The sequence below is a fragment of the Protobothrops mucrosquamatus genome, unplaced genomic scaffold (assembly GCF_001527695.2).
Source record: "Protobothrops mucrosquamatus isolate PMUCROS unplaced genomic scaffold, P.Mucros_1.0 scaffold_252, whole genome shotgun sequence".
Lineage (NCBI taxonomy): Eukaryota > Metazoa > Chordata > Lepidosauria > Squamata > Viperidae > Protobothrops > Protobothrops mucrosquamatus.
This window is the reverse complement of record NW_015386328.1, coordinates 400506-417220: the sequence shown is the minus strand read 5'-3', so window position 1 is coordinate 417220 and position 16715 is coordinate 400506. Positions and strand designations below refer to the sequence as shown.

The following is a 16715-nucleotide window of genomic DNA, read 5'->3' as shown; positions in this document are numbered from 1 at the left end:
AAAATTAGTAAGTTCTTCTCTCTCTCTCTCTCTCTCTCTCTCTCACACACACACACACACACACACACACACAAAGGAAGGTGGGTTTGGCTGCAAACTAAAATTTCTGGATGTAGCCATTAAAGCACAGATGGTTCAATTAGTTCGATTGGACATAGGAAGAACTGGTCTCCCCCAAAATATGGCTTCCACTTATTTTCCACGTTTAATAAAAGGGTGAGAACAGTATTCAAAGAAAAAGAAGAAATAGTATGACTTCGGATATCCAAACATGAGGCCCAGATGACTTTTCTCCAACTACCCTCTCTATAATGAAATTTGGATATGTACTTTGTTCCGATATTTTATTCAAGCAGATAATATATAACCTATATATAGGTTAATTATACTGATTTGTTTTTAAGTCTTTGTGTGAACATTTCCTTCCCTTGTTTTTTTTTGGGGGGGGGGTTCTTCCATTCTCCCAATATACTTCTTCTGGGTTCCATGAGAAATTGTAATCCCATTAAGAGACAGTAAGTGAAAAAGTTTTGTCTCTTAATTAGGGCTTCTAAGGCAGCATTGGGAAGCTCTCTGTCTCTCACCTGAAAAAGATTAAAATCCTCTAATCTGGAGATTTGGTTTTATTTTTTAAAATTAAAATTTCCATTACATGCAAGATTGCATTGTTACCTTCTTATTTAAAAAATATTAGGTTTACTGAGTTTTGCAATTTATATTTTTAGGCAAGAAGATCCAAAGATCTGTTTTTCCTACAGTACCCTGAATAGAAAACACTTTGCAGGCATTCCCCAGACAAGATAGAGCAGGAGATTTAATCTAATTGTAGCAGCCTATCATTAATTATTAATTCTTGGAAAACCCTTAGGAAAAGAAGCCTGCCAGTAAGATTTAATTTATTCCCTACTTTCATTTGAGACAAGGAATGTGTGGAATCTTCTCAATTAAATATCTTGCCATGATTTTTCAGAAATGAATATGCAATTATAACTGAAATCTGAGTTCTGGTATAATTGTTAGATTTATAACTTATCTTCGCTTCAGGAAAGGATAAAGTATATGGTGTTTCTAAACTTCCCAGAATTGCCTAGGTGAGTTGGGCAGTGTAGAAATTTGATAAATTTGATAAATTTCAACAAACTGCCTGAGAAATAGGTTGGACTGAGAATGATTGACTCTAAATTATTCAGTAAGCTTCTCTGGCTGAAGTTGGACTTCATCCTAGGTTCTTCAGTGCTAGTCTAGTATCTTAATATGATAATTATTTGAATTAACAAAATCATTAAAGCAACTCTTAAAGCAGCTATGTCATTATTTCAGGCTTGCACAGAAACTTCAAAAAATGTGGGAGCTTTAATAAAGAGCATTAATGTTGTGCGGAGCTCCTGCCAGGTTTAAAGCACTTCTCCTAAACAATTTTTAAAGGGCACATAGCCATTGAAGTGAGAATTTTGCCCAGACCATAAAAAAAAAAAAAAAAGAAATCGTTCTGTATTCAGTAAAATACTCAAAACCTAGGTTTAATCAATTCCCCAACTTAGGTCTTGTAAACTGAGCAAATGCCATACCAATTATCTAATAGTGACAGAAAAGGAGGCATAAAATATGTAGGTTTTCATCTTAATTATATGAATACAACACAAGAATGAAATGATCGTTTTACCTAATCGTTGACTCCCTCTTAGATCACTTGTTTTTTTCCCTGGAAGAACTCCAGCCGACTTGGGAGCACATTGGTTCACTAAGCCTATTTTACCTTTTGCTCCTTAAGGAAAAAAAACCCATAAAATAATTATGTTAGAATATAGTACAAGTAAAGTATCAAGCACACCTCAAAACTATGGACAAACATCAGCTTCTTTTTAAAGTTAGCAGAAGCATGCTACATATTCAGCTTTCACAGCTAGCTGGGAGTGATTGGTTCTATACCCAAACACATCTGGAAGGCACCAAATTGATTAAGGCTTTTTCAATTCTTTCTAAGGAAAACCCAGATTCTGCTCTTCAGTTTCTGCTCTTCTTTCATCCAACATATGCAAAATTGCTCTTTCAAAATCAATGATGGAAGATGAACATAGGATAATTCCCACTGAGAGATTCTATCATACACTGGGTCCACTGAGAAAAAACTTCCCCAATCTGTTATCTTCCAAATGGTTATCCAAGCCTGTATTCTTCAAATCCTATGTCTGCAGAATGAAGGCTGGGAAAAGATCCAAATTAGCAGCAGATCCTTCTTAGGACACTTCAACCTTCTAACAGAAATCAAGCCAATGCTACTTCTTTAAATAAAAACACTGGGTTCAGTTCCTGATGTTTCCTTTTACTATTTATTTCTGCATCAAGATTTGGAGAAATTGTGAATTCTGTAGTTCTAATCTCCTGCTCAATCTATGTAGACAAAGTAAGAGCCAATTGTCATCCAATTTTTTAATACAGATAAATTTGTAGCTAATCATATTTTGTTTAAGCAATTATGTTCCAATCTACCTAAAGCAGTCAGGTTACTCAGCTACCATGGTGATGGAATCTGTAGCAGATGATTAATCAAGGATATAATGAAAAGGCAAGATATTTGACAGAATTTCCAAAAAACTAAACTCTCATATAGGAAGTTACCTTCAGGGGCCTTTATTAGTTGATCTCAAACTGCTTTTAGGTTATCAAGATAACCAATGCCTGGACAAATTTTTTTTTATTACAATCCACTTTTTGGTTTAAGGATTGTAAGACCTGTCTATTAATGCAATTTCATAGTTCTAAAAGTGTTTACTTCCAACTTTAGAAAAGATAACCACTGTGGCTGCAAATCTAAGTGTTGGTTTTTAATCAATCTCAGCTTTTTAATAGAAACTATTTTTATCAGGGTTATGGACATGAAAACAACAGGAATCAACAATCTTCTGCCAACTTCCCAGTATGTTTCTCACTAATGGCAATTACTGCCTCATATATCCTTGCTGAGATCAAATACCTTTCGGTGTGCTTTTCAGAGAAAGGACTCGTGGCCTGGGCACTGGCTTTAGAGAGATGGATCCAGCAGTACCATTCTGACATGCAGATTTGGAATCCCATTCTCCGTTCTTAATAATAGTAGCACTTGTAGCTATTGGGGGAAAAAAACATAAACTGCAAGTTTATTAATGACTACGTTTTGAGAATATTCAAAATATTCTGTGGCAATTACACAGCTACAGCACTTCTGCAGGTACCCTAGAAGATGTGATATATGACAATGAGGACAGCAAAAGAGGCTTAGTGATGTTAAAGAGTAACAGACTTTACATCATAGGTTTTTGTGAATTAAAGTCATATCATCAGCTGAATGAAGTGTTATCCTCAATCGGCATCTGAACATAAATAAATGGACACATTTGAAATCCACGTTAAACTATACCCACAAGGAAGAAAGCCCTAGCATTAGACATGCAATCTGGAGTGCCCTCAATATGGTCACACACAGTTTTGCTGCTCCCTATTATCTAACTTCATGGAAACACTTGATTCCCTTACCATCCTGATGGTCAACAATAGGAAAGAGGCTGAACACGCTGAAATTAAGCCTAAACCATACAAAGTAGAAAAAGCAAACCCTGGCATAGTTGTTCAGCTTCTGGTTCTCTAAAAACAGCAGATACTCCATCTGAGGGGGCTCCCTGACTGCAAGGTGCAGGTGGTGGTGGCAGCAATACAGAATCATCCTGAATTGGGTGAAAGCAGGATGGTACACCAAGCAGAAGAATGTTGTAAGTGGGTTATAACACAGTTATATCTGCTCTAAATCTGCACCATGTGCCAATTATTTTCCAGCTGTGGCTTTTACCTTGAAGAGTTTGGGGCGTGGCTAGCTCAACATGAATCTTTGAGCCACTTAAGCTGTGAACCACTGTAGTCCGCAGGAGAGCTTTCTTAAAGATATTCTCACTCATGTCCATTGGTGGGACACATAGAAGAAACTAGAGAACACATTCCTGGAGAGATGTGCTTATTCTCCCATCCTTCTACTTTTATGAGAAAAAGTTAAAATTATTCTTTGCAGACAAGCCTTATTTTTTGTTTGAATTAGTTAGAATCTTATAAAAGTGGCTAAAATTGCTGTTAACTGATTAATTGTGCATTGGGCAACAAGACAGGATAAAAATCAAATCCAGTAAAATGCTCTTTCAAAAATGCTCTTTCAAATAAAGCAATACTGTCTTGTTGCATGTTACTATCAGCAATACTGACAGTTTGGTGTAGTGGTTAAGGCCTCAGATTAGATTCACAGTGTTTCTCAACCTTGACAATTTTAAGGCATGTGGACTTCAACTCCCAGAATTCCACAGCCAGCATTGCTGGCTGTGGAATTCTGGGAGTTGAAGTCCACATGCCTTAAAATTGTCAAGGTTGAGAAACACTGGATTAGAAACTAGGAGACTGTAAATTCCAATCCCATCTTGGGCACAAAGCCAGCTTACTGATCTCAGGCCAGTCATTCTCTCTCAGCCCTAGGAAAGAGGCAATGACAAACCACTTCTGAAAAACTTTGCCAAGAAAAATGTAGGGTCTAGTCCAGGCAATCAGGAGTCAAAGCAAAAAAATAGAAAAACTGTGACTCGAAGATACGCACGCACACACACTAATATCAGAGCGAACATAGTCTAATGGTTAAGACAACATGCTAGAATCAAAGAAGCCTATGTTCTAGTCTAAGTTCTAGCTTAATTACAGAAGTCAATTGCATGGACTTGACTACATCGTTGCCAGAGTTAAGACTGATTCAACAACAACAAAAAGAATAATTTTTGGATTATGATATGAAATATACTAACCAATTAATAACAGATTGATATCCTAGTTTATTTGTCTGAAAGATGCTATTTTCAGGTAATGAAGCAAATATATTCAATTTTCTACTCAGTACCTGTGAAAAGATACTAGAATGAAAAGAATTCATCTGTTCCTGAAACTGACCAAGTGTTTCTGAGCAATACTTTCATAATCTGAAAGGCCATGCTTCCTCTATTGCCATTACAAGGAAAACTATTTATCTGAGAATCTTTATGGACAATAAATTGATTTTTGAAAAGTTTACTTAGCAGTATGAGCTATAACTACCAAGATCATAAAAATATTGTAACCTATTATTTAAATAGTTTAAACAATTGCAGGTAATTTAAAGTTATTTTTTAATTATTATTTTATCATTTCAAAAACAAATGCCACGTTCAGAGTTCATGCTACATGGTTATTTCTGTGAAAGGAGACAGTACATTTTAAACACTCAAGATTCTGAAATATGCAAAAGGTAGAGGGGACATTTTTTTTTCCCTTTTCATCCCTTTGCTCCAGACTGTTCCACTATGATCTTTTGACTTACTTTTCTGAGGAACCATTCAGACTATAGACAATGGCAGCTGTTAAACAGCCTCAGTTTAAATTCTGCAGTTATAAGGCAAGACAATTGATTAATGTTGGGGTTTATGGAGAAGATAACAGTTTAGTATAAAAACATGCTCACAAATATTACAGGACCTACACAATTTATAAGCAAATTACACAAAGCACAGTCTATATTAAATGAAGAACTGCTATCATGTGATTGTCTTTTTTAAAAGAGCACATTTGCAATCATGCAAAATTATACATTAGGTTTTAATTTATAACTGCCTTACTGAAGATGTTTAAACCTTGACAGGAAGGAATTCTGTAGTGGTTATTGCGGACAATTTAACTCTGAAGTGTATTGAGCAAAGCCATGCATATGCTGACAAGGGGGAGGATGAGAGCAGAGGTTGGGGGGGGGGAAGCATATACTTATAATAATTAGTTATAAGATCACCAGGAACACAAACGTCACAGCTGGAAATGAATTTGGCTACCGTATTTTACAGATTTTATTATGGGTGCAGAATATGCATCAAGCATGCATTACTTCATGAGAAATTAAACACATTCCTCCCTCTCTTCTCCATCACGATTTCTTTTAAGACAGACAGAATGGAAAAGCATTTCATTTGATACATCCACATCATTTACGAAAACAAGACATGCTGCCTCTTTTCTCTATCCACAGATAGAAGTATAGGGATATAGATATAAAAGGACGGTCACCTACTTCTTCTGCCAGAAAATGTGGCTAACAAAGGAATGATACAAAAGCTGTACGATCCCACTACCAGCAAGGTCAGCAAGGTAACATCGTAGTGGCTTCCTAAGTCTGCCGGTGGTGTGAGGGTAGAATTGATGAAAATATGAGGAGAGAAGTCGGTTTCTGTGCAACTGCGATGTCCTCCTGGTACATTCATTTAAAATGATCAAAGCAAGCTCAGTGCCTGAAAGACTGCAGCCATGTTCACCCTCGCGTATTCCCCACGCTTGCTCTTAGTGAATTACAATCGAGGATGGGCGGGGGTGGGTGGGAGGTAGAGAGAATAGTAAGCTTCAAGGCAGGAAACAAGAGCAGCTTAATCCAACTGGCAAATCAGACTTAAGAAAAGGTCGTTCATTGTTGGATCTTAAATCTGGAACTGGAAACCATGACATTTCTTTGTTAAGAAGCAAAACCCTTTCCTTTGTTAGCAGCAAGGATAGAATTGCACAGACTATTTACAACCTCCTTAGGTGATTCAGGCACTGAAGTAAACAGACCAACCGGTGGGCAGGCAAGGGAGCCAACATGGCTGTCAATTCAGAGCCAATCTGTGGTTAGGAGAAAAGCATGCTGCAAAACTTAAATCGCAGGGCTGTTCTTTTAAAAAGCATTGCACACGGGAGGGGGAGGGGGGATGGTGGTTCAAAATCGCAAGGGAAGCAAAAAGACATCATTACTGATGCTACAGTACTGCTTGCCTCCCTAGCTCATACATTTTAGCCCAAGATCGCTCTTCCCTATATGACAGGCTTGATTTTCTTTAATATGGCACACCAATCTTGCCATTGGCAAATCTGTACATTGCTTAATTTACTCATTTCAAAGCAGTAATAAAACAACAACTTTCATTAGAAGGTTTGCAACATTAATTCCTTTTGTATATCAATCAGGCATTTCTAAGCATTCATCAATGCTTGTGAACAACAGCCTTTTAGGAAGCCTATAAAACCAGAAGGATCAATTTGATCTAAATTATTTGAGCCAAAACACTGTCTAAAGCTATTGAGTGGTGTTGCAATGTAGGAGTTTGAATATTTGGCATTCTGGAATTACCAGTGACCACTTTTAGCAGAGGAAAAAAGCAGTTATAATGAACCACAATGGGTTTTATTCAGTTATTTGTTAAACAAACAATAATCTCCAAAATGGACTTACACTTATTGCTGAAAGTGCTTTGGTCACTCTGAGTGCTGCTGACTGAAGAGATGCTAGAGGTTCTCCGAAGTCCTGGTTCTCTGACGGGCACCTTTGAACTGAGGCCAGAACTAGCTGAAGATCCCGATAAGGCCTTCACAGTAGTAAGCCTTCCCTTGGGAGTTCCTACTCCTGCCAGCATAAAGAGAGATGTCAGCAATAATGCTACTTCCTAAATAAAGCAACAGCACTTTCCAAAACAATTCAATCATTTTAAAACAATACTCCAAGTTTATCTTCTCCTGCCAGGTAACCTACTACATTAGGACATCTAAGAAGCAAGTTACAGCAAAGGAGAACTAGGTCAGGCATTTGCACTTCAGCACAGCTAACAGGCATATTTTTTTCTTTGTTTGCATTAGTATAATAACATCTTAAGGCTATTCAATATAGCAGGCAAAATCAGGGGAAATCAGCTAAATTTACATTAAAGGCAGTGACGTCTAAATTCCTTTTGTCATCTAGGACTTCCTACCATGAATTCTGCAGAAACTCAGAATATAGGTTTACCTTCATAGGTATCTTGCTATATGGACAAGAATATTATTAATTTCATGGCTATTTGGTAGGCCAGATTACTTGATCTGATGGGCCCCCAATGATTCTATACATAACTTTTTTCAGCTCAATCATTATAGTGAACAATGAAGAAGAATGCGATAAGCTACAGCTCTGGATTTCCCATACCTCTTTTCCCCCAGTGTTTTTTCTCAGTGAAGTACAAATGTACTTTACAAAAGCTGTCAATGATTTCCAAATGGGGTGGATTACAAGGATAATCATCCTATGTGGTCAAGAGCTATGCTGGCTGGGGGGTTATGAGTGACATATCTTATCAGATTTGAAAGACATCTTTTTCAGGAAGAATGGTCTAGTCCATTTGTTAAATAAATTAAAACACAGTAGAGTATTAATAACTTTTTTACAACCTCTTTTGTTGAAGGTAAAAAGGATGGTCAGGAATGCTTTTCTTTCTTCTTTCAATAAGCAGCAACATCAATTAAACATTGCTAATTGCAGACATTCATTTATTTCCATGATTCAATTATCAGAAGGAATTATACCATTCTAGGATTGAACATTTCCAGTAAATGTCAGCTACCTGAAGGAATTTAAGCCAACCACTAAAGAGCTCATTTGAAAGGGAGTATTTACCATCTCAAAATATTGTAGTGCTATTACTCTCCTCAACACCAGGTGGTATTATAAGACAGTCACTTGGAAAGCAACTTGGTAAAAGCATATTTTACTTATAGCCTAGTTAATTTATTATGGTAGGTCCTTAAAGATCTATGCAGGCATTTTCATTTTTCCCATCCCCAAGTCAAAGTTTTTCTTAAAAAATTGGCATCAATTTAGTGAAGAATAAAGCTAGTTGTTCTGAATAATTAGTAAAAAAAAATGCAGATAGGCTACGTTGTTAAAACCAGACCACATAGTCGCTATTTATTTTACTTATTTAAAATAGGTTTATCTCACTAGTCAACCCAACAAGCTCCCAGTTTTATTATGCCCAGCCTCAACTATGCATTGACTGTATTTTATTAGTTTGCACTTTTATTGATGTACTACATCACAAACTGAAAGTAGGGCAGTCTAACAAATTCTTTAAATAAATAAAATGTAATAAAATTTTCTACCCTCAAGGTTATATTGTAAAATACACAAAGTCATGAAAAAGACTGGAAGAAAAAGGATGGGGAAAAAATGATGACTTAGTTGGTCTGGTTGCCCAGACAGAAAGAAGTATACATATGTAGACTACTACATTGTACGCAAGTGTTCACAGCACTTTTTCATATCTTCATAGGTCTTGTTTTTTGCAGACCTGGTTCATTCCCTTTCTTCTTCTTGGTCTGTTCTTGAGAACCAAGTATGTCTGCCTCCCCCTTTACCCATTTAGAGTAAAAGAACTCCTTTAAGTGAACTCCTTTAAGTGAACTCCTTTAATCTTACACTGAAAAATAAAACATCACATGGAGAAGTGTACACTTCTTTTCACAAAATTCTTATCCTGCCTAGAAACAAAAATGTATTTAAGTGAGCAAGCCTGCCAGGCAGGTAAGTTCAACAAGATAAAAAGTTACCTATTGTAAATGAGTGTAAGGGCGTTTGGCAAAAAGTATTTTTTTTTTTTTAAAAAAAAAATTCAATTCAAGTATAGGTAGTCGTCGACTTACAGTCACAATTGGGACCAGAATTTCCATTGCTAAGCAAGGTGAGTCTCACACCTGATTTTATGACTTTTTGCCAAGGTTTTTAAGTGAATCATGCAGTTGTCTGGCTTCCCCCACTGACTTTGCTTGTCGGAAGCCGGTTGCAAAGGTCGTAAATAGTGATCACCTGACACCAGGATGCTGCAGCTTTTGTAAAAACATGTTAGTTGCCAAGTGACCGAATTGTGATCATGTAACCACAGGAATACTGGTAGGGTCATAAGTCCAAGGACTAGTTGTAAATCACTTTTTTCCAGAACTGTTATAACTTCAAACAGTCACTAAATGAATGGTTGTAAATCAAGGACTACTTCTATTCTTCACAGAATTTCATCACATTCATTTATAAACTCTTCAATTTTCTGGCAATTTAACATACATTGCAATTACATAGAGCTCAGCAGAAATCTGAAGAATGAATTTTCAAAGTTGTATATTAGAAAATAACGACCATTTTATTTAAAGTTCCAAGAAATGTTGCAAAAGAAATTATGCTGTGGGCAAAACCTACCTAAAAACAAAGTATTAAATATAAATATTTTAGATCACAAAAGGCCATACATTGCCAAAAGCAGCCATGAGCCATCAAAGTAATCCTCTAGATACGACAGGAAAAGAAGCATAACTGAAGGCAGTTTAGTTTCACAATGCTAGAACTACATAAGTGACTACACTTATTGTATGAATGATATTGCATTAAAGACATGTCCTCTCACATACGGTCACAGATCTAATATGGCTTGTCTTTTTGTTAAATAATGACTGAAAAAACAGAAGTATAATGTAGAGAGGCATACAATGAAAACTATAAAAAAACACCCTTATCCTGAACAAAAGGGTACAGAAGTTAACAAATCTGAGATTTTCTCCAGGCAGAGAAGCATGGAAATCTGATGCTTTTATGCTGTGGGGAAGAGGTTATCCTGAACACAGTAAGAAGCTTATTATCTCATCCCACTAAATTCCAGCAAAAAAAGAAGTAAGCAGCAGCATGGCTTTAAAAATGTCTTTGAACATCAGTGTAGCCTTAGAAATACTCTTTCATCCTCCCTCTGCTTCAAAAATCAATGTGACATCAGAAAGATTTTTCTTTTTTCAAGCATGCTCTTACAGAAGCAAAGTGTATATTTGCCAGTCAAAAACTGGTAAAGGCATTTATGGGATCCAGATTGTATGGCACAGATTAAGATAGATTATCTATAAACCTGAGTGCTTTCTTGACGTTTTTTTGATGAGCAGAAATGATCTCTAGAAAAAAAATTGCATTTAATTACAGGTAGTGCTCAAGTTACAAGTGTAATAGAGCCTGCCTGTTCCACTTGTAACTTGAAAACTTGTAGAGTGAATCTCTTCGAGGTACGAGATCATTCCCTTACTCGTTAAAACGCACGCGACTCATTAAGTGAACATGAGATATCTTAGGGTGGGGAAGGCCATAGAGGGCCTAGTGCTGGAACAGGCCGCCAAGGCCTCCTCAACCCACTAAGATACTGCATGCTTCCCCCTCCCTCCCTGCTGCGCTGGACTCACCTGGAAAAGATCTGTTTCCTCTCTGCCGTGGTTCCTGCTGCTGCCCGGATTTGAGGCTGGGGAACGCTTCTGCGTATCCCCGTGGCCCGATCTGGGCTCTGAAGGCCTTTTCCAGGCTGCTGCCGCCAGGATTTGAGGCCAGCAAACGCTTCTGCAGCCCCCCTGTAGCCTGATCCAGACTGGAAAGCGGAAGCGGATCCAAACCTCAGAGGCATTTTCCTAGCCATTTGTGCCAGGAACGGAGATGGGGCGGCCTTCTGCATGTCTCCAGAGCTCAGTTCCAGGTGGCAGCAGCTTGGAGCAGTCCTCCGAGGGCTGCATCCAACCTCCGGAGGCATGTAGAAGTCCCCCCAACCTCCGTTCCTGGTGCAAATAGCTAGGAAAACACCTATGAGGCTTGGATCAGGCCCTTGAAAGCTCCGGTCCGGGCAGCAGCAGCTTGGAGCAGTTCTCTGAGGGCTACATCCAACCTCCGGAGGCATGCAGAATCCTCCCCCAGCCTCCATTCTGGGCTGCTTGGAGGAGGACTCTGAGGCTCCGGAGACAACGGGGTCACTTTCTCCCCAAGCATGGCGAGCCCCGGCGGGCTGGACACGGGTGAGAGGGGCCTGGCCTTCTCCCTCAGTTGAAGGCTTCAGGCTTGCTGTCAGGCAGAAAGGAGTTGGGGGCAGGAGCAGGAGACAGACACCTTTTGCATAAAGAATGAAAGTTTCTGAGGTCCGGGATTTGACGTAACTTCAAACACTCGCTCAAGATCACGGACTCCAGAAATTTCCATTCTTGGTGCAAAAAAACATTTCCAAGCCAACTCTCCTCTCCTTCAAAGGGAAAGAAACCGCAGCAGAGAGGATTTTTGCAAGATAAGTAAGTCCGGCGCAACAGGAAGGGAGTCTCCGGGGAAGCAGTTGTGAGGAATGGAGGGGGGAAATAGGGTGAATGTTGCAGTGAAGTAGCTTGTAAGGGCGAATGACTGCCATGGTGCTGCAATATTCATAACTTCGGGAGTTGCTCATAAACACTAGGGGGCGCTCATCACGTAACTTCGAACGAACGTTAAGTGAATGCTCGTAACTTGGGGATTATCTATATTAGCCTAGATCAGATGCTGGGAAATTTGATGTTTGCTCCTTTTTATTATATTGTTATAAATCTTACTACACTGTATTGAATTGTTTTAATACAATGACATTTATGCAATTTTAATTGAAAAACTATTGACATTCTGATATTTAGATAACTTAGTATGTAGGAAATAGAAAAGGCAAAAATATTTTATCAATATTATTTAAAATTTAGGATGTCAATATTACAAGCAGAAAACTATCTGATTTTTCATCCAGAGTTGAGTATAACATTAAAAATAAAAGTACACTGAATACTGCATAAAAGTATTGCATGATAAAAGTTACATTCTTGAGCTGATTATTGAGTGTTAAGGACTCCATTGTGTTGGATCTGTCTATCCAGCCATCCAAACACACACACACACACACACACAAATAAAAGGAATAAATAAAGCAAATTTATTAAGAATTAAAATTCCCATAAAAAGAAAAGAAAAGTGAGAAGAAGAAATAGAACTACCGGGCTTTTAACTTTCCTCTTTGTATACATCAGCTAATGGAAATCTATTTTGAATCATTAGAATTGAAAGGTTTACAGAAATCTCACTAAGGGAACATGTAGATCAGTGGTGGGATTCAGCCAGTTTGCACCAGTTCGGCAAAACCGGTAGCTAATTTGTTGCCCAGGTCTAGAACGGACCTCCGGAAGTGGCATCCACATAGAGAACTGGTTGTTCACCTATTTGAATTCCACCACTGATGTAGATATATTCCTAACCTGAATTGTATTGGGACAATTAGATATGTGCATGATATTTCACATTAAATTCTCTGTCCCTTCTATTTCAGACTTAAAGTTATGCCTTTAAGAGCCAGGTTTTATATTTCCGTAAATTGCATAGGATTGGTTTGTTTCTTCTTCTCATACACTTTGGCAGACTACAATCCTATTTCTAGGATCTTGTTAACTTTCAATTTACACAGACCCTGCCTGCTACACTCCACCTGCAACCTGATACAAACATGGTTCAGACTATCTTATTTCTGGCCTGAAAGCATGTGTCAGTATATCCCATGTATCTCCTTGCTGGTAGGATATGCACAGCAGGATGTTGGCTTGCAAGGCAATCTCTATATTAGAAAGCTCAACATGCATAGAATAACATAAACAGATTTGGCCTATTGGACTTAACATGCTTAAACTGACTAATTCTATTCTTACATTGAGCAAAGAATGTGTAATGCTGCATTGATTATTATGGAAGAGAACCAGTCTATACTTTAAAAAAAAGCATTATGTGAAACTATCAGTTGATTAAATCAACCACAGGTGTTCGAAGTCAATATCAATATATCCATCTGGCAATGACCCATTACATGGGGCAGAATGTGACTTAGAATGTAAAGGGAGTAAATAGTAAAAATCACAAATTAACAGGTGAAAGGGAGGAAAATGGGTATGCTGTGTGTGTGTCTGCAAAACGTAGAAAAAGAGAAGGAACACAACAGATCTGAATCAAGATGACTTGTCATGAAATGCCCCAGGGCTCTGTTCTGAGCCCAGTGCTCTTCAACATCTTCATCAACGATCTGGGCGAGGGGATAGATGGGGAACTCATCAAATTTGCAGACGACACCAAGCTGGCAGGAATAGCCAACACTCCAGAAGACAGGTTTAGGATACAGGAGGATCTGGACAGACTTGAACACTGGGCGCTATCTAACAAAATGAAATTCAATGATGAAAAAAGTAAGGTTCTACATTTAGGCAAGAAAAACCAAATGTACAGGTATAGTATAGGGGGTACCTTCCTCAATAGTAGTAACTGTGAGAGGGATCTCGGAGTCCTAGTGGACAGTCATTTAAATATGAGCCAGCAGTGTGCTGCAGCTGCCAAAAAGCCACTAATACTTCACGTGATCTTGCTGGGCTGCATTAACAGAGGGATAGAATCAAGATCACGTGAAGTATTAATACCACTTTACAATGCCTTGGTAAGGCCACACTTGGAATACTGCATCCAGTTTTGGTCACCACGATGTAAAAAAGATGTTGAGACTCTAGAAAGAGTACAGAGAAGAGCAACAAAGATGATTAGGGGACTGGAGGCTAAAACATATAANAAACTTCCTGACAGTTAGAACAATTAACCAGTGGAACAACCTGCCTCCAGAAGCGGTGAATGCGCCAACACTGGAAGTTTTTAAGAAGAAACTGGACAGCCATTTGTCCGAAATGGTATAGGGTTTCCTGCCTGAGCAGGAGGTTGGACTAGATGACCTCCAAGGTCCCTTCCAACTTTATCATCATCATCATCATCATTATTATTATTATTATTAAATGTGCACCACAGAGTTCCCCCTAAGTTTAAGAAACTTCATAGTCCTGAGCTGGACAGGGTGAGGGGGAAGAGGTTCAGAGTAGCCACCTCCTAGAATCTCTCAGGATATAATCTAATAGGCTAGAAGGTTATAGCTTGAGTTTGGCAAGTTTCTGTACATAAAGTATAAGCAATAAATGATTAGACTCAACTGGGTTTCACTGTTCCATCTCTGGGCTTCGACTGGACATGGCCTAATCTCATGAAATAGAATTTATGAACTAATCCAAGGAGATGAAAGTACATTCAATTATGAATTAAAAGTTATGTCACAAAATATGAACTGATGAATTGTGGGTGTAGATGAAAGTAGGAACCAACAGCTTGGTGACAGTTTATGATACACTTCTGAAAATGACGATAAAGGAACAAATAGAAATGAATGTTGGGGTAATTTCCACAATATACTGAACTAATGCAATCTAATGTAACTGGGGAAAAAAGAAAAATATTTGGTAAGCTGCCAGGAATAGATAAATGGAGAAAAGAGAAGAGAAATAGCAATTTGGCTAGTCGGAGACCCAAGAAAGATTGAGAATTACAACTGCCTGGGGAGCATCTGCTTAAGAAATCATTTTGATTACCGTAACTACATAGTTTAAGCCTAAGTATATTCACATGTAAAGATGGAAAAGTAATAAATAAAAACATGATTTGCAGCTTATGATGAAAGAATTAGTGAAGAAAACCAGTGATGAGAGAATCTGAATATATTGGTATCAGGAGTGAATCTTTGGGAATGAATGGAGATGGAAGAAAAGGAAAGATAAGAAAAAATCTAAAGTTAAAACATAAATGACTGCAGGAAGCAAAATTAGAAGTCCTGTATGAGAGAGTATTAGAAGATAAACTTACTACCCCAAGAAACTGAGTGGCAATTGGATACAGTATAAGCAGAAGTGTCTGCAGGGTATGGTTAACAAAAAGTCAAGATGACAGCCATGACTGTGTCAGCAAATCTCTGCCCCCTTTTTACATGCATTGAGGTAAGAAAGAGGATGTAGAAGCATCTTAAATGTAGTGAAAAGAATTATGACATAGAATGCAATAAAAGTATGCTGAATTACTTCAACGGGATGTAAGAAAACGATGCATTGTGGAATGGTGAAAAAAACGCAGGTAGTCCTCGGCTGCCCCAGGCAGAGAAGGTATGTTGCAGACCCTATCAGTTAAAGTATTCCTAGACTGGTGGGGTCTAGGAGGAGAACCTTCTCTGCCATTGACCCTGCCCTGAGGAACATTCTCACCTGGCCTTCTGAAAAGGAGTTAATAGGGCATGGTTCTCTGGCCTCGTGTAGGAAACCTATGGAGCACACAGCTGTGGGAGTAGTCAGCCCCCTGAAAGCCTTTCCTTCACCTTTTAAATAATTTTAATTTCTTGCCTCCTCTTATTTTTTTAATTTGTTTAACTTTTATATATAGTGTTTTATATTTTAATATTTTATTGTATACCTGAGTCCCTCTCTGAGGGAAACTGACAGTACAGAAATGTGAAAAATAAATAAAAAATAAAAACTGGTAAAATATTGGTGCAGTTTGCTTATAGAGTGGCTGTGCAACTAGCTTAATATGTGTGTGAAGACTAAAACTATGCCTGACAATTGGAAGAATGTTGTTATTGTTCACTTAATCCAAAAGGAAAGGGAACTAATGGAATACAAAAGCTACAAGAGGATTAGCTTATTAAATATTCCTGGGGAAAATTGTACTTGAAATGGTGTGAAAAATTACAATGAACAAAATCTGGGACATTCATTATGGCTGTTTGTGCTGGGCAGTGGGCATGAAGATCACATTTTTTCTTTTTCTCAGCTCCTTGAAAAACACATGAATGTACAAAAGAAATGTTATATATTTGTTGATTTAGATAAAGTATATAACAAACTGAATAGATTTGTCTGACGGAGAAAAGAACCTTACTTTTCTCACCACTGAATTTCATTTTCTTAGATAGGGTCCAATGTTCAAGTTGGTCAAGATCCTTCTGTATCTTAAGCTTATCTTCTAGAGTGTTGGCTATTCCTGCCAGCTTTTTTCACTTTCATGTAACGAAGCAAACAGAAGCATGTGGTTTATACATTTTTTCCTTTTGAGGAAAAAAGTGGAAAATGGAGTGTATGTGCAGTAAACAAGAAGAAATATGGTCAAGTATCAGAACTAGTTTGAATATTTAGAAAAAAAAAGAATGAGGAGTTAA

At 37.9% G+C, this 16715-nt stretch overlaps 1 protein-coding gene across 1 annotated transcript in view; it reads right to left on the bottom strand.

Annotated features, from left to right (window-relative positions):
- The window catches only part of MTUS1 (microtubule associated scaffold protein 1), a 79970-nt gene that overhangs the window by 51058 nt on the left and 12197 nt on the right, over positions 1-16715 (bottom strand). Inside the window, exons 3-5 of the mRNA XM_015830906.1 lie at positions 7289-7459; positions 2975-3106; positions 1664-1765 (exon numbers count right to left, since the gene is read on the bottom strand). Coding sequence (XP_015686392.1) covers positions 1664-1765; positions 2975-3106; positions 7289-7459 — 405 coding nt within the window. The remainder of the gene's footprint in view (positions 1-1663; positions 1766-2974; positions 3107-7288; positions 7460-16715) is intronic.